The sequence below is a fragment of the Adiantum capillus-veneris genome, chromosome 6 (genome assembly GCF_014529385.1).
Source record: "Adiantum capillus-veneris isolate H3 chromosome 6, ASM1452938v2, whole genome shotgun sequence".
NCBI classification, from domain to species: domain Eukaryota; kingdom Viridiplantae; phylum Streptophyta; class Polypodiopsida; order Polypodiales; family Pteridaceae; genus Adiantum; species Adiantum capillus-veneris.
Window position 1 is genome coordinate 156876012 of NC_140936.1, and position 19347 is coordinate 156895358.

The 19347-nt window shown below is 41.3% G+C and overlaps 1 protein-coding gene across 1 annotated transcript; it reads left to right on the top strand.

Annotated features, from left to right (window-relative positions):
- Nucleotides 1-1190: 1190 nt before the first annotated feature.
- On the top strand, nucleotides 1191-4218 carry LOC147456566 (reticulon-like protein B2). The gene is made up of 6 exons (XM_086514995.1): nucleotides 1191-1349; nucleotides 2666-2869; nucleotides 3121-3301; nucleotides 3505-3646; nucleotides 3737-3806; nucleotides 3879-4218. Exons 2-6 carry the CDS (start codon nucleotides 2695-2697, stop codon nucleotides 4046-4048), a joined length of 738 nt encoding a protein of 245 aa, XP_086371121.1. The 5' UTR covers nucleotides 1191-1349; nucleotides 2666-2694; the 3' UTR covers nucleotides 4049-4218.
- Nucleotides 4219-19347: the final 15129 nt, after the last annotated feature.

The following is a 19347-nucleotide window of genomic DNA, read 5'->3' on the forward strand; positions in this document are numbered from 1 at the left end:
TTTTAATACACAAAAGCATGCATGTGGTCAACCACAATGTGCACAAAGAAGTGTGCACTTTGTAAATTTTTAAAAAAAAGAGCATAATAAAAAGATCTACCAAGCAAAAAATCACTACATGCCTTCCATTCATAACAATGTGTAGAATCATGGTGGCCTACTAGGTAGATGTATTGTAATAGAGGATACAAACGATTAGGAGTCCTAGTAAACAAGAGCAAAATGTATATTGCGGTGTGGTGTGACCTAGTGTTAAGACATTATATGGTGGAGTCATAGATTGTGGGTTTTTCAAGTATATGTTCATGAAAATTTATATGACGAGAGAAATGTGGCTACTTGTTAGTAGTCTGGGTTTGAATGTTTAGTCTATATTGAAAAGTCCTAGAAATATTGTTGGATGGTCTTGGTTTGGGAAGGATAAAATCATTGATAGCCTATGAACTAACAAAAAAGGCAAAGCACCAAAATTCAAAGCTCCCCTACTCTCTCTCTCTCTCTCTCTCTCTCTCTCTCTCTACCCCTGCTCTCCCAAGAGAAGGAAAATTTAACATGTCTAAACCAAAGTCCTAAGATTTAGAGCAAAAAATGAACAACATTTTCAAAACACCCCATCATTGCTTTAGTATATCTCACTTGATTAGCAAGCCATCACGATTCTTCACCTTGTTCTTGATCGTAAGTTGTGCTGTGCAAGCTTAAGATCAGTATTTGGATTGTCCTTTCAAGCTTTTAGGGAGACATATCTACTCAATTAAAGACATTGTCTTCACTTTACTTTAGATGACCTTGTTAATTTCGGGGCCATTCAGACTTCACAAGAGTGTAAACCAAGAGCGTGTAGTTTCCAGCGTTGTGTCATTCACACTACAAGGCTGCTACAACTCCCTCTACACATTACAAGCGATTAGCGGTCTACCTGATCGGTTGCCTACCTGTGGGGACGAGGATTCCAAGCCTTGCCCACAAAGGGCGCTGAAAAGTGTGTGGACACCTCACCCTTTCGAGGGGGGAAGGCCTCCCATCTTGTTGGTAGGCGCGAAAACTATAACAGTTTTTGTAAGCCAATGGCGTTCTGCCAACTCTGTGCATACACCTGCACAAGCGTGGGTTCTAGGCATTCAGAACCCAACCTTAGTTCATGAGGCATATATAGTGCACATATAGGTAAAAGTATGTTTTTGTAAGAATAAGAAAAATCTATGTACTGTGAAGTGAAGGCTACAACGAATAAATGGAGTCACTAAGTGCGTGAGAGTTGAGGACCGGTTTCAATAAGGAGGGAGGGCTCTTTACTCGGCCGGCCCATCGCCATTGCTCATACACCGTCACACAGAGCTACCAGTCAGGTATGCCTACAACCCCGATCTGCGTTCCGGCATGACATTTGAGCTCGGCTTTCAGTGTTTCCCAATTGCTTTCTGCGCTTTATTACTTCGTTGAGCATTCAGGGGTAATGGTTGCTGCGGTTGAACTGTTTTGGGATGTCTTGTTGATGCTGTCTTCTTTCTCTCTCTCTCTGGGTATGGATGAATGCATTTGGATCTAGTGTGTGTTGTTTGTGATGCCTGGCAATGACTGGCCCTCTAGATCCAAGATGTTTTTTTATGATGAGTTTGCATGATCTATTGTGACTGGGAGCTCTGTTTGCTCACTCACCATATCCATAAGCCGGTCATGAATCTCATTGTGTGCTGCCACATATTGCTGGAAATTGTCCCCTACTCGGATCTTAAAAGATTACTTTAAAAAATGAACCTGAGTCAATACAGGTGGCTCAAAGACGTGCAAGTGACCATGGATCTCACATATAATGGATGTGTATTGATACCATTCAAGAGCGTTGTATCAAGCATAGATGTGCTGCAAAGGATGCCAATCTTGTCACTTTTCTAAGCGTCATGGGAGGTGGACCAGTTAGCGAGCAAATAGAGAACAGAATCCCTTATTTAGACAGATGTTATTGTAGACCAGTTAGTGAGCAAACAGACAACAGAACCTTTGATATTTCAGGCCGTCTTCGGATAAATGCCGTAATTAGTGGAAGTGGATTGGTTGGTCCAAGTTACAAGCATTTTACCCTACCAGCCTTCTCGAAACTAATGTATACCATGAATGAAGTAGACTAGTATGAAACTTATCCGAAAAAAAGAGAGCAAGAAAAGTATGGAAGTTGGGTGCAATATTTCTAGTTTAAGGACTTGTAATTCATGCGTTTAGTCAAAATCCCACGGTCGGTATCTGGATTTGCTGAGTGCCTATTAGGGTGCATTTAGTCCTGAAAAGACAATTGATTGTAAAATAGAGCTTGAGTTAGGCAACTAATGAGCTTCTCTACTAAAGTTTGAAGGTTTATTAATCAAGTGCTGATCTTCATTTTGGTGGAATTTTCCTTCTTGTTTCTGAGAAGAATTTGTCTGTTTGATGTGGTGGTAAGCTCCATAACTGATGCTCACATCCTTAGTGAGGGAGACTGTGGCTAACTGTTCTCTTATTTGCAAAGCTAAGTTTATGTACTCATACAAGTTGAAGCACAAAGGTATCTTAATTCCTTCATAATTACAAAAACTTTATTTCAAAATTTTTTAAGCATCAAACCAAATAGTGAATCATCAGATTTTTCATCTTATTGTCTCATGGCACGTGTATTTTTCTGCTTCCTCAGGTGTGCAAGGTGTACCCTAGTTGGTTGCCATGTCATCGGATAGCTCATCTGGCGTTGAATATGTGAAGGATGCCATAGGCGAGAAGTTTCAGGACTTGCCAGCATCTACCTACTCTGAGGCGGGGGAGGAGTCTTCATCAGCTGTTAAAGCACGCCTATTCAATCGGCAGAGATCTCTGCATCAGATTCTTGGGGGTGGAAAGGGTAATCCTGCTTGCTGTGTTCCTCCTCTGTTGTGTTTCCCTTCCTCTCTTCACTTGTTCATCTTATCTTGTGGAGTAGTGTTAAGTGTGTTCCTTGTTTGTATGTGTGTAATATGTTCTCTGTCTCATCCCTTTATCTGTAAAGATATGTTTGAGTTTTTCAAAGAGGTGTGATTACACTTTCTAATGACTTGGTTACTGGGAAGAAGATTCTGCAACAATTTTTTTCGCTAATTGGGCTACATTTTACAGCTGCTGATACATTTTTATGGAAGGATAAGTTCGTGTCTGCGGGGATACTAGCTGGTGCTACTGTGGTTTATCTCATTCTTGAACACTCAGGATACACACTTCTGACAATCCTCTCAAATCTATTCCTGGTCACTTTGGTCGTGCTGTTTGTCTGGTCAAATGCCGCGGTGTTTTTGAACAGGTATCATTCCCATATATTAAGATACTGCAGATGATCTTTATGTGCATATTTTTGGTTATGCATGTCTCTGTATATATACCGAATAATAAATAAATAAATTATATTTATAATATTGATATATACATGCATATATATAGAAAGATATATATTGTATTGTAGCTTTAGGTCCTCTGAATAGATCAGTTATGTTTGTCCTACTACAGGTCTCCGCCTCCTTTGCCCAACCTTTATGTTTCCGAAGAAGTAGCAAACAGTCTTGCTCTTGCCTTGCGGGCGGAGATAAACAAAGTGTTGGCAATTATTAAAGACATAGCTTTAGGGAAGGATTTCAAGCTTTTCTTGAAGGTGAGCTTTTCCTTGGATGGTGTCTTGTTGTTAATTAGCTCTTACTGCACAAGTAATGAGGGCTGATGTTCAAGCTGCCTTTTTACGCAGGTTATGGCTATCTTGTGGGGTTTGTCTATTGTTGGGGGATGGTTTCACTTTTTGACGCTTGTGTACCTTGGTAGGTCTCTTTATACTGTGATAATTGTTGAAGTAATGTAAGGGTTCTAAAGTTCGTATGGTTGAATTGCAGCTGTTCTTGTGTCTCACACTATCCCTGCTGTTTACGACACATACGAAGATCAGATTGAGCTGTATGCAAAGAAAGGCTATGAGCAAGCACAAAAACAATATAAAAAGGTCGATGAGACAGTTCTCAGTAAAATATGGAATGCTTTTCCCAAGCTGAAGAAGTCCGATTAAAGAGGATGAATTTGTGTGGGTGGATGGTGTACATACTGGTCCCCAGTCTATGTATGTGAGACTTAATTGTCTTTACAATGTAGGGGAAATGATTTCAGTGTAGTTAAAACTCTCCATGATTTTGTCGTATGAGAAGTTTCGGAAGCAATTTAGTAGTGCTTTTCTCTGAATGATTGGGACGAGGGAATAGACAGTTTCCAAACATCGACACTTTTTTTGTTTGTTGTATGCGTTGAGGAACCATGTGTGGTTGGTTTTAGATCCTGCCATCCCTTCGCTACGACAGGATTTGAGTTGTGTCGAGAGCAAGTAGTTGGCGTCCTGTTTTAGCATGCTACACATGATAATGTTACTCTTCCTTCTGAGAGTAGTTGCTTTTGCTGGCCAGTGATTGCCTTGGATTGTACTGCTTTATCTGCAAGCTTTTTTGAACCCGGTTCTCTTTCCAAAGTATGAGAGCTCATCTTTGCTGTATTGAAAGGTGTGTATAAAGATGAAGTGCCTGTAGAAGGAGTAGGGCGAGTTCTAGTTTTTCTGTATGTCGAGGAAATAATGTTTTGTTTTTTGCTGGTATCAGTACATCAAGGTCTTGCTTAGAATTTTGCTGATTGGTAATAGTTCTTTTGGCATTTTTATACAGAGTTCTCTAGGACAAACACACCTTGTACCAAGATAGAAGTAGAAATGCTACATGAAGTTTTTCATTTTCTCAACTCCAATCCTTCTTTTACTGAGAAGGAGAACCATCTTCAATGCTGGCTTTGGAGAGTTTGGCAATGGGCACGTTGGGATTTCATCTAAACATACTGACATAACACTGAAGATATTTTATTGAAGCTCCAAGTTTGTTCTAGGTTCGAAAAATCTAGGATTGTGTCATCTTAAGGATGATGATAATCATGTGTTCAAGAGTGCTGAAAAATCGTATCATTCTATTGCCCATTGGAGTCTCATTGCATTACCCCAAGTGTGTCGCCCGTGAGATGTTAAATACTTGTTGGCACTGCCTGCTTGTAGGTATCGAATGTTGTTCACATTTTTAAATCTTTGTAAAGCTATTTTAAGATTTAAGATGAGGCTTCCAGGTAGTTCTTTTGAGCGATGCTTTATAGTAAATATGATGCTCGTGTAGAAAGGGCGTGTTGCCGGTAGCAGCAGCGGAAGGAGATTCGTGCAGAGATGAGAGCAAGCTGTCTACAATTGTAAACGGTGATGGCAGTTGTGCCAGGAGACTCTAGTAGAGATAACAGCAAGCACTATCAAAAGATCCTCTCTCTCTCTCTCTCTCTCTCTCTCAGCAGGCAGTGACGCCGTTTGTGCTCTACTGCGTATGAAAATTCAGACTTAAGGTCAAATTTAAACAATAGGGTGAAAAGTATGAAGATGAAAACATAGCCTGTAGACAGCTATAATAGCTAATGTATCAGTTGTTGACGTCGCAATTCTCTCTTCTTTTCATCTTGCACCTCTTGAGGTTCTTTTACCCTTCAATTTAAACTTGCTGAAGTTTTCACCTCGTGTGAATAGAGGGACCTAGTTGTACTACACCGTCACCACACGGGGTCGTGGAACATTGGATCAAGGCTGTACAATCTAGATGCCTTATTCATTAGAATTTTCAAATGATGCAGTTGATGGATCTGTGTCGCCTTAACAACCATAAGATTTATTGCTATCCTCCAATGATTGCATGCCAACTCAGCATATGTCAAGAATCTGCATGTCCACCTTACAACCACTTGATTGCCACCATGTTAGCACTTGGAATTATTGCAGCCAGGCCTAATTTTTGAAGGCTTCGACGCCCTTCGGAGGTACTTTAACCTTTCAGTGAAGGGCAAAAATAGTTTTTCCCTTCAAAAGAAAGATATAATATTGAAAAAGTTGAGTAGCCCTTTTATTTTTTGGCTCAATATAGCTTAATGAAGGATAGGTGAAAATTTACCCTTCAAATGAATGATTAGGGTCACCCTTCAAAAATGAGCCTTGATTGCAGCCATTGGATCATCGCAATATTAGAACTTGAAATTTCTGCAACTAGCACGAATGATATGTCACCTCAACTAACAGAATGTTGTCAGTTCGCCTATCAGTTTTGACCCACTTGCCAATCACCATCTTTTGTAAGACCGCAATTGGCCGTCTCATTTATAAGGTCCGCATTTGGCCACCTCACCCACACTTGTCAATTGCTTATCTATCTCAATTTTTAAAATAAGATTGTTGTGACCAGGTTGATTTGTTTTCCACCCTAAAGTCTCTCAATCCTTGTTGGTAGCAATCTCTCTCTCTCTCTCTCTCTCTCTCTCCCCGCCCCCACTTTGGTACCAGATAGAGCTAACAAGTCTTTTGCATATCATGGTTGTACGGAGCCATGCATATACATTAGAGCTAGAGCTCCATCCCTCTCATTGTTATACATGTATACACACCTTTATGTCAGTCTATTTTATCTCGTAGCATGGCTTAGTGATTCTATTTTTTTCCACGGATTCTTAGAGGACACAAACATGTACACTGTTGTGTCTAAGAGGCCAACTTTGACCTCTAGAAGACATTCACAAAGCTCAAGCTCTCTCTCTCTCTCTCTCTCTCTCACTCACACACACACACACACACACACACACACACACACACACACACACACACAGTTTGGTACTGATAGAGGAACTAGTCTTTTGCATACAATGGTTGTACTGAGCCAGGCATACACTTTCACATCCATTAGAGTTAGAGCTCCATCTCCTTCATCCCTCATTATACATGTATACACACCTCCACATCAGTCTATTTTATCTCATAGCATGGCTTAGTGCTTCTATCATTTTTTAGTATTCTGAGAGGACACAAACACGTATCTCATAGGCCGACTTTTTGGGCTCCCCCATAGGACTGTTGGAGGCGTGCATGGCATGGGAGCCCCATAGCACTTCTGGAGGGCCTTGTCCAAAGATTGCGGGGGCTCGCTACAATTTCGTTGGGGGATGCCACATACCCTCTAGGGAATTAGCGCTCTCACCGGCTACGGTTTTGAAACAGGCTGCCTCATGACGAGAATGGATTGCTGGTCGACTCTGAGAGCTTCGCAATCACGCCCACGAAAGGTGGCAGTGATATGTTGGCAGTAGGTATGGGGCGCCAATTCCTTTCCAGAAAATGAAGGCCACCATCCTCTAGGACGGACTTGAACCGACCGGAGCGCCTTTGGCCTTCAGCTCTAAAGGTAACATGGAGAATTGGCGCTGACGAGAGCTGCTTAACACGTCCGCTCGTCCGTTCCATCACATTACATCACGATTAGTTTAAAGGATTCCTATATTTAGGGGGTACCCACCCTCGTCACTAAGCGACACCGTGCATTTAATGACGGGGATTGAGAGGATCAATGGTAGAGGTTCACACGCGGGATCTCGAGGCACCCTAAACCACGCAACACAAAAATCGAGGGGGTTCGAAGGCTCTAGGATGCCCCTACAACCCTGATTTGAGCCTGCAACTTCGCACCCCAAGTTTTGCATCACATGGGCTAACCACCTTACCCGCATGCGCATCATGTATCCTTTCCCATTTTTATAACACTGTATTGTAAGCAAACATGACGTGCCTGGGTTTTTGGGGTTTATTTCGTGTTCGGGTTTAGTTTTTAAATGACCACTGTGGTTGCGATTGCCCCGGCTTTCGTGCGTGGACTTCTAAGCTGTGGATCCGTTCACCCCCCTTTAATAAATGCAGGTGTTACTTAGTCCTGAGGGGCATCCACATGAGGAGGGTAACTTTTTTTCGAGTAAGCCCCTCCTCCCTCCCACTAACTCCAAGTGCAGATGCATTTACAAAAGTTACCCCCTCTTGTTTACACGTGTGTGTGGCAGAGTCCATGTCACATCAATCAAATCTGTCTTGCCTTACAATTACCTCCCTTGTGTGTGGGCGGCACCTTAGGATGAATATTGTTAGCTTGCCCTTGCTTACGAAGCATTGAGAATTTCTTCAACACAACCGTGGAGAAGCGAGCAAGCAAGCATTTCGTCCCTGGCCAACAAGCTGCAACATGTCCTCGAAGGCACCCATCTTACGTTGTTAGAATTAAGTTTGTTTTGAATCATTTTCATAATCATTTTTATGTGGTTGTATTCTCCTCTAACTTTGATAGAGCTCTTAAGCTCTTGATTTGAACTTCATTAGCACCCCTAATCACTCTCTAATCTCGGGTGTGTGTGCGTGCGTGCTTGTGGGGGCTGACAGAAAGGGCCAATTCGAAAATCTATTTGAAGGGCCTCCACACAAGGAAACGTGGAAGCCCACATGGTATAGCTCACCAAAAATAGGGCACAAGCGCTCATGGGGTAATGGGCTCAAGGTTGGTGGCCAATTTTGGAGCATGGGTGGTCATGAATTCTCGCGTTGTACACACAAAAAATTCTTAGCAAAGCGGGTGGATTTCAAGCTAAGCAATGAAACAAGTTTGACGAGCTGGTGGGGTTTGTTAGCACAGAGTCCCACACGGCTACCTTTTTGCCGAGACTTTTCAAAGCCCAAGGATTCACCATGGAGGCCTTGCTCACCACCGTTTTTGGTGCTAGTGAAGAAACATTTCCCACCACATTCACTAAGTGTTAGCCCCTATTGGACCGAGGTTCCCACAGAGCATCACTTTGCTCAGTAAAGCCTCAAGGTTTGTAGCCTTGAGTGGCTCTTCCCACGAGTGCCTTCTCTCCAATTGGAAACTTCAAGCAAAGAAGAGATGACGTTTTTCACTCGCATGTGAAGAGTGGCTTGACCACGGTGAAGAGGTGCTTCACATCAATTTAAAAGAAAAAACTCTCTTCCCCATTTTGTGTTAACACTAGGTGCCTGTGAACACAAGCAACTTTTGTGGCTATAAGCAACTTTTTTGTAAATTCATGTTTTTATAAACCACAAAAGACCTCATCAAAACCTTTTAGAGATTTGTTCATAAGGCATGTAGGGAATAAATAAAGTACCATTTTTCAAGAGCCATCTTTTAGGGAAAATCGAACAAAAATTGCATAAAAAATTTGATATCCCATATAGACACCTTTAAAACCTTCAAAGCACATTGAAACTTTTTTGAAAAAAAAATACAGGGACATGTATACAATGAGAATGGCTATTTACTTTTTTTTTTTGGGCACTTTTTTGGATGTGGTAAACTAAAATGTTGTACATGTGATATGGCCTCAATGATATCATATGCTCATGCTTTCCTGAAAAATAGCTAGTTTTAGAGCCAATTTCATAGAATGAGATATGTCATAATAACTAATATCTAATTCTCCTAAATGATTTTCTCATGTTAAAATGATCATTTAATATGGGGAAGTACTAGGGGAGAAAAATATAGAATATTTGCAAGGCTGGCAGATTCGTCACCGTAGGGATCCAAAGGAGAAAAAATAGGGATCCGAAGGGGGGCCATCTGCAAAAGAGCAATGTGCATGAATGGTGTTTCAAAGACCTTAGGGTTTAGCCCATTAAGACTTCCGAAATGCTAAGGTTCCAAAATTCAAAGGTAAAGTCCAAATGGTCAAGCTTAACATAATTGGATGCTTTTGTGAAGACCATAAAGTCTTCACATATCCCTAGATGGGAGGGGGCGAGCCCTAAAGGTAGGGGAAGAGAGAGAAGAGGTGAGAGAACACACACACACACACACACACACACACACACACACACACACACACAAGGCTTCCCTTTACACAAAGGGCATAGTGGACACATGTCAGGTTCCTAGCCCAGTTGCCCCCAAAGTGCATTCAAATCCTATTGGAAGGCCATAAAGGTGGACCAATGAGAATTGGGCTAGAGTAAATTTAGTTTAATTGATTTAAAAACACTTGATAAAAGAACCAATAGAAATTAAGCTCTCTAGAAGACTATTGGACAGTCTACCAAGGGGTCCAATGAGCATTCAACAGCCCATTGGCCAGAAGACTAAGAGGTCCAATAAGAGTTCAATTGAATTATTTAAATACCTTAAGCTCTCAAAAAAGGGAAAAGGGGGACACATGTCACAAGGCTAGCAATTATGCTTCTAATTTTCTATTGGCTAAGCTTGGCATGAGCCAAATGAGGGGCCAGCAAGAAGAAAAGCAAGAGGGGTCAACCAAGAGAGAGGGGGCTGATTTTTGCAAGGCATTATTGCACACACACTCACACAAACTCATGTGTGAAGCAAAGAAGACTATCTCCCTCTCAAGCTTTATTGCAAAGCTCATCATTTACTCCAAGCTTGTGAGAAGGGAGGTCTACACCGACAACTCTTGGCTTTGTGATGCAAATCCAACCAAGAGCCAAGCTCCAATGCATGCTCATCTCCTCTACCATGCCAATTACTAAGCTATGCTAAGCTATTAAGAGTGATTATGTGAGGAGAAATACTTCTTTCTCGAAAGAATACTTCTTCTTCCTCTAGATCTACTCTCATACCCCACTAGCTCTCACCATCTTCGAAGGTGTGTGAGGTCTTGGGTCTGAGACCGTGAGGGAATTGATGTTGTGTTTTTCAAGTGTAAGCTTGGTGCTTGAAGCTTCCATCTTCATTGCACCAACAAGTTATTGAAGGAACACAAAATATCGTATTGAAAAATGTCTCCGTTGATGGGGGAAACTATATTACAAAGCCTTTTGGAGGGGGGACCGCCAGCTCCATGTAAATCCGGTCCTCAACTGTTGTCAATAGCTTAATTTCTCTCTCTTTTTGAAGTATTGTTCATGCCTAACTAACTAGGTGTTATGCTTTTGTTGCTCTCTCCATCCAAGCACTCTTACTATGCTCATTAGGAATCTATTCTTAATGAAATGCTCACTATGTCTAAGTTATATTTTCCACTATACACAAGTTACTAGACCATTAAATGTTACATTGGTATCAGAGCATTTGGTTTCTCTTTTCTTGCTCAAGAAGAGAGGTCTTCAAGCTGACTATAAATGGTTGGTATTATTAATTGGTTGAGTAAGTAGAATAGGGATTTTTCAGCCTTGCAGTGCACCTGCTTCGTGCAGATAACGGGGCATCACCATTGAGAGCTATGGTCTTAATAGCAAAGTCCTACAGAGCTTGCCTACGTCTTAACCACTATTGAGCTATTAGAAGCTTTGACAGGAGGTGGTGCTGTTTTGGGGGTGAAAAACCCTCTCTTCAATTCCTTGCAATTAATGATATTCGAGCCACGGGTACAAGAGCTTGAGTGCTTGTCTAAAGGGTTAAGAACAACAACTAGGGCTTGAAGTGCCAAAGTACACTTAAAATTTTACACCTAAAATTTGTTAGAATGGCTGACAATAGTAAAGAGAGTGAAATTAATGTTGATAGCTTTGACTTTGCTAATGAACAGGCTACTAATGATGCCCCTATGCTTATTAATTACCTTGTTACTAGGCTTCAACAAGCCATGGGCAATCCATCCCTCCAAGGTGAAGTGCAATGGCAACTACGTACTCATGGGATCCTCCAATCTCCCCATCAAGAAGAGAAAGTACCTAGGAAGACTCCTTGTGAGACTTCCAAAAGAGACCTCTCTCCGATAAGGAAAGAAGAAGAGGATTCGTACGAAGGGCTCAAAAATCTACTACTTGGCGACGCATCTCCTTCCCAAAGGAGAACTCAAGTTTCAATGGTAGAGTCCTCATTGAAAGAATGAGAAAGAAGTGAGTCTCCTGCCACCTCGGCAGAGATGGCTCCACGAAGAAGGCAGGCAAAACACTCTCCAACACCCCCTAAATGGAGATGAACATTGCATACTTCTCTACACCATAATTCAAAGAGGGACAAGAGAAAACAAGAGAAGAAAAAGGTGAGAAAGAGGTCACACTCTTCTCCATCTTGTTCATCCTCTCCCTCTTCTAAAGAAAGTGATGGTGCAGACAAGAAGGAGTAACAAGGGAAGAAAAGGGCGAGAAAGAGGTCACCCTCTTCTCCATCCTCCTCATACTCTTCCTCTTCTGAAGAAAGTGATGGTGCATCCCTTGAACCACCTAAAAGAAGAGGCCATAGGAAATCCTATGCCGCGTGGAAGAGGTTGTCCAAGCTCAAAAAGTTCAGAGAGGGAGGAAAGAACATCTCTTTCCTTACCTACGATGGCACCTTTGGTGCTACGGACAAAGTCTTGGCCTTCATTAATTCGATGCGGCATTTGGAGATGAGGGCTTTACAAAGTCCTCTAAGCTACACCATGTAGTTATGCATTTTCAAAAGTCCGCCAGGCAATGGTGGTCTAGCCTACGAGCAAACGGTGAAGCTCCATGAACATGGAAAGATTTAAGAGTTTCCATCATGAAGCAGTTTTTGGCTACCGATGCCAAAGACAAAGTACTCACCGAATGGCGAAGCTTGAAGCTCTTTCCCTATGAATCTATTCACAAATATGTAGACAAGTTTTGGGATTTACATCTCAAAGCCACTGTCTTCAAAAAGATGGATTTTGGAGAGCAAAAACAACAATTTTGTGCCGGTTTAACTGAATATATGGCGAAGTATGTCAACTCCCAAAGGCCACGCACCATATCTGTGGTCATACACCATACCATGGTGGCTTCACAAATCAATTTCCAACAAGGGGATAAGAGAAATCCTAAGCCCATAGAAAACAAGGACCGTAACGAGCCTAAGGGGAAGGACAATGTCCAAAAGTCTCCTAAAGGCAACACCAACAACAACAAAGCTAAGGAGAAGGGAGTTTATAAAGGCAAAAATAAACTCTCTCCTGAAGAGCTAGAGCGTTATCATAAAGATAACCGCTGTTTCAAGTGTGGGGAGCAAGGGCATGCCTATCGTGCTTGTCCCCACAAGAATACACAAAATGAGCCTCCTATATAGCTACCTTGGTCAAAATCCAAGAAGAGGATGCTCACCACAAAGGATCTCCTCTATCCCATGCTTGGGGAAAGCTAAGAGAACATGATGCTTTCATTCTCTTTGACCCTGGTTCTACTCACAATTTCATAACCACAGAGTTGGCCACCAAGCTAGGCATCCAAGCCTATGAGATGGGAGATGTCCTACCTACAGATGATGCTTTCAAGGGGCAAAAAGTCTCACTTACTCCCTTAATTGGGAAATTGAGGCCCTCTGTCCAAAGCTATGTGGACAAGGAGGATTTCTTTATCTCTCCTCTCAAGCACGAGGATGTAATCCTAGGGGCACTATGGTTTGATCGCATGGCTGCCAATATTAAATTCCTTGAAAGGCAAATCTACTTTAGGTTCAAAGAAAAAGACATGTACATAGATGCTAAGGAGTTGGGTAACACCACACCCGTTGTACATAAGCAAGCTTTCAATAAGTCAATAAAGAGCTCTATTTTTGTGTACACGATTTTTGTTAAAGGTTCTCAAACTGAACCTAATGCTTTAGCAAAAGAAAATATAAACAATCACAAGGAATTAAAGTTATCCAATTTTCTCAAGGGATTTCAAGATGTTTTTATTGACGACATCCCTTGTGAACTACCTCCTAAACGAGGCAATGATGACCATGCAATTGAACTTCTTCCAGGAAGTTCACAACCTAATAAACCTCCTTATAGAGTTTCTCAAGCTCAACAAGAGGAGCTATGCGGCAAGTGCATGAGTTAGTTGAGAAGGGCATGGTTAGGCCTAGCTCATCTCCATTTTGTTCACCAGTGTTATTAGTGCAAAAGAAAGACGGCACATATCGTATGTGTGTCGACTATAGAGCAGTAAATAGGATCACTATCAAAAATAGGTTTCCCATTCCACGGGTAGAAGACCTATTTGATAAGATGCAAGGGTCGACCTACTTCAGTAGGATTGACCTAAAAAGTGGCTGCCATCAATTAAGAATAGTTGAACGAGACATTTTAAAGACTGCATTTCGTACTAGGTTTGGTCTTTACGAGTACATTGTCATGCCTTTTGGCTTTGACCAATGCACTAGCCACATTTAACCGCTTGATGGAGAAGCTATTAAGGCCTCACCAAACCTTTACTAGAGTGTTCTTTGATGATCATCTACTCTAACTCACTAGACGAACACAAGCAACACCTCTAGGTAATATTTCAGAACTTTCGAGAGAATAAACTTCATATTAATCAAAAGAAAAGTGATTTTTTCTTACAAGAGATTCAATATTTAGGTCACAATATCTCTCAAGATGGCATCCAAATAGATCCATCAAAGCTAGAGGTCATAAAAGGATGGCCTAATCCAAGAAATCTACATGAACTAAGAAGCTTTATATGTATGTGTGCATACTATAGACGCTTCATAGAAAAATTCTCACAAATCATGGGACCATTACATGACCTAACAAAGAAAAACGTTAGGTATATATGGTCCACCAAGGAGAACAATGCTTTCGAAAAGCTTATCTCTCAACCTGTGCTTACATTACTAGATCTCTCAAACCCATTTGAGGTCCAATGTGACGCTTGTGGTGATTGCCTTGGGGCTATTTTGCTCCAAGAAGGGCATGCCATAGCCTACGAAAGTCGAAGGCTTCACCCTGTTGAGCAAGCTCTAGGCATATATGAGAAGGAACTCTTAGCAGTTCTACATGCTCTAGACTCGTGGAAGCACTATTTATTGGGGGCTCCTTTCATTCCGCGGATGGATCACCAAATCCCTAAGTACTTCATGACGCAGACCAAGCTCTCCGACAAACAAATGAGGCGGGCAAATTTCCTTTCGCAATTTCATCTTCATATTGCTCACATTGCTAGCAAGCATAATCAAGTAGCCGATGCACTCTCAAGACGACCGAGAGTGAATTTGGTTTCCATAGCAACTCACAATGATCTATCTTCTATGATAGATGAGTACACTATTGATCCCGATTTTAGAGATGTGATTTCAGCCCTTGCACTAGGGAAGAAAGAAGAACCATTTACCCTACAAGATGGTTATCTTCTGTATGGAAATAGACTATGTGTTACTAATTCAGTACGTGAGAAAGTAATGTATGAATCTCATGCTCCTCCTTATGCAGGGCATAGAGGGATTCAGTCTACCCTAAAGGGATAGAAACATATTTCTATTGGCCTACCATGAAAGCAAACATACAAGAGTATGTTTCAAAATGTGTGGTATGACAAAAGACGAAGTTTGATAGAGGGAAGCAACCTGGATTGCTTCAACCTTTGCCAATCCCTAATTCACTGTGGAAGAGCATATCCATGGATCTTATCTTTGGATCGCCCAAGTCTATCCATGGGAATACAGGAATATGGACGATAGTAGACAGGTTTAGCAAACAAGCACATTTCATACCTGTCAAAAAGACTATCAAAGCCATCAAATGGCAATCCTCTTTATATCACAAATCCTCAAGTACCATGGCTTACCAATGTCCATAGTGTCGGATAGAGATCCTAGAATGCCAATAATTTCTGAAAGGGTCTCTTTGAGAATTTAGGGACAAGGCTAAACTTCTCTTTGGCCTATCACCCGCAAACGGATGGCCAAAGTGAAATAGCTAACCTAACAATTCTTGATCTACTAAAAGCCTATGTAACAGAAGTAGATGAAAGGTCCCAATGGGAGAAGTACTTACCATTGGTGGAGTATGCCTACAATAACATTGTATATACCTCCATCAGAAAAGCACCTTTCAAGGTAATTGAGGGAAGATCTAAAAGTCCCTTGCTACTTAAGGTACACGGGAAGATCTTCGCTAGAGATGAGTATAGCCAAGGCCTACAAGAATCTTTCCAAAAGATTAAGGATGATATCTCCATCTCACAACGAAGGCAAAAGGCTGCTGCTAATAAGCAAAGAAGAGCTCAACCCTTTAAACAAAATGATTGGGTCTTGCTTAAATTTCCCAAGGCTCGATTAAGGCACACAACAGGCAAGAATCCTACAAGACACCAAAAGTACTATGCTAAGTTAGCAAAAAGGTACTATGGTCCCTTCCAGATTGTTAGACCAATCAATGAGATGGCCTATCAACTCAAGTTGCCCATTCATTGGCTCATACACAATGCTTTCCATGTGAGCCTACTGAAGCCTGACAAAGGAGAGACACCTCAAGAACCAACTATTGAAGACCCACCGGAGATCGAGGACCAAGAAGAGGTGCTGCAGCTCGAGTCCATTCTCCGACAGGAAGACAAGGTATTGAGAGGCGGTAAGATTATCCGATGGTATCTTATTAAGTTTAAGAATTATCCTTTTGAAGATGCTAAATGGATACAAGGCATACAATTAAAGGATAACCTAAATCTTGTCAATGCTTACAATGCTTCCCTAGAATAAGCAAATGTTAAAATGTTTAAATGAACAAAGTTTTTGTCTTATAAGACTCTCTCTTTCTTTAATGTGCACAAATGTTAAGAAGTATGCAGGCTTAGGATCATGTTTGCGGAGACGACGTCTCCCAAACACCAAGTAGAGCTTGTCACTCTACTATGGAAGATTGATGGGAGTGATGCATAGACATGCTTGCGGAAGCTTAGACTCTCAAGCATTAGTCATCCATTTTGGAACGGTGTCGTAGGGTAAAATAGGGATCCTCTACCCGCTAGAAAAAGGACTAATGACTAGGCTTTATTGTCTCTACCTCATAGTCGAGGATGGCTATGATTTCAAGAGAGAGGTAATGTCATAATAAATAATATCTAATTCTCCTAAATTATTCTCTCATGTAAAAATGATCGTTTAATATGGGGAAGTACCAGGGGAGAAAAAGCTAGAGTACTGGTAAGGCTGGCGGACTTGTCACAGTAGGGATCCAAAGAAGGGAAAATAGGGATCCAAAGGGGGGCCATCTGCAAAAGAGCAATGTGCATGAATGGTGTTTCAAAGACCTTATGGTTTAGCCCATTAAGACTTCCAAAATGCTAAGGTTCCAAAATTCAAAGATAAAGTCCAAATGGTCAAGCTTATTAGGACTGGATGCTTTTGTGAAGACCATAAAGTCTTCACATATCCCTAGATGGGAGGGGGCGAGCCCTAAAGGTAGGGGAAGAGAGAGAAGAGGTGAGAGAATACTCTCTCTCTCTCTCTCTCTCTCTCTCTCTCTCTCTCTCTCTCTCTCTCTCTCTCTCTCTCTCTCTCTCTCTCTCTCTCTCTCTCTCTCAAGGCTTCCCTTTACACAAAGGGCATAGTGGATACATGTCAGGTTCCTAGCCCAGTTGCCCCCAAAGTGCATTCAAATCCTATTGGATGGCCAGAGAGGTGGACCAATGAGAATTAGGCTAGAGTAAATTTAGTTTAATTGATTTAAAAAAACTTTGATAAAAGAAACAATAGAAATTAAGCTCTCTAGAAGACTATTGGACAGTCTACCAAGGGGTCCAATGAGCATTCAGTAGCCTAATGGCTTGCCTGATTTCTATTGGCCAGAATACTAAGAGGTCCAATGAGAGTTTAATTGAATTACTTAAATACCTAAAGCTCTCACAAAAGGGGAAAGGGGCACGCATGTCACAAGGCTAGAAATTAGGCTTCTAATTTCCTATTGGCTAAGCTTGGCATGAGCCAATGAGGGGCCAACAAGAGGAAATAGCAAGAGGGGTTGACCAAGAGAGAGAGAGAGGGTTAGTTTTGCAAGGCATTATTGCACACACACTCACACAAACTCATGTGTGAAGTAAAGAAGACAATCTCCCTCTCAAGCTTTAATGGAAAGCTCATCATCTACTCCAAGCTTGTGAGAAGGGAGGCCTACACCAACAAATCTTGGCTTTGTGATGCAGATCCAACCAAGAGCTAAGCTCCAATGCATGCTCATCTTCTCTACCATGCTAATTACTAAGCTATGCTAAGCTATTAAGAGAGATAATGTGAGGAGAAATACTTCTTTCTCGTAAGAATACTTCTTCTTCCTCTAGATCTACTCTCATACCCCGCTAGCTCTCACCATCTTCGAAGGTGTGTGAGGTCTTGGATCTAAGACCGTGAGGGAATTGATGTTGTGTTTTTCAAGTGTAAGCTTGGTGCTTGAAGCTTCCATCTTCATTGCACGAGCAAGTTATTGAAGGAACCTATAATACAAAGCCTTTTGGAGGGGGGATTGGCTCCATGTAAATCCGGTCCTCAAGTATTGTCAATAGCTTAATTTCTTTTTTTTTATAAAAGTATTGTTCATTCCTAACTAACTAGGTGTTATGCTTTTGTTGCTCTCTCCATCCAAGCACTCTTGCTATGCTCATTAGCAATCTATTCTTAATGAAATGCTCACTATGTCTAAGTTCTTTTCCGCTATACACAAGTTACTAGGCCATTAAATGTTACAAGATACCAAGCCAGTATTGTGGCTCAAGCCACTTAAGTGCCTCAAACACAAATCTAGTGTTAAAAGGAATCACATCCCAACACAACACATTGCAACACATTTTTGCATCTAAGGAGCAATTGTAAAATCGTGAAGAGTGTTAGACACTATTCAAGAGAGTCTCTTTGGATAAGAATACCTCAAGGGGCACTATTTCTTCAAGTGTAGCCTGGAACGAAGAACCCACAACGAGCACCACAACATCTCTCACACGGAGGGATTATGAGAGAAGTACATGAAATCTGAAGATCCAAACAAGAAAGAATCTGTTGATCCTAAGAAAGTACATAAGCCACCATCTATTGGTGTCCCTTGGCACCTAGTGAATAAGCATAAAAAAATGGATATTGAACTTTGATTACTTCAAGAAGAATTTTCATCCAACACCCTTACACCTGATTTACCTCCATAATTCGAATTGGAATTGATGGAGGAAGTGGCAGAGAATCAAGTAACCCATATAGTAGAGGAAGAAGACAAAGACGATAATGAACTCTTAAGATTTATACCTTCTCCAATTTAAGGGGAGATTTTTCCATCTAATGTAGATATTGTCATCCTGTGCAGATGTTGGGTTGTGTCTTCTGTCTGTTAGTCTAGTCCAAACCCCAAGGGGATGATTGAAAGGTTCTTGGGTTTTGTCCTAGAGCCACCATGGAGCTTGTCCCTAGTATAATGGGCATCCTAAGTGGAATATGGCATATGTGGCATTGCCAAAAGAGACCTTGGTCATATGCTATCCCATATGGGGAATTTCTATAGCATAAGATCACATGTAGGAATCATGTAGGCATTAATAAAACCCCCTAAAATATGCAAATTCAAGTTTGACTCTTAGAATAGGTCATTCCAACTTTTCATGCTTGAGGTCATTAGATGCTACCTCCTTTGTGCTATTTAAGCATCTCTTTTGTAGTCATTCTCACTAAGTAATTAAATGAATTTTGTGTCTATGCTCTAGCCAATTTTATATTGTTTGATTAGCATTGTAGTTAGCATGCTATTAGTATGAATGCTTCTCTATTCCATCCACCCTAAACATAA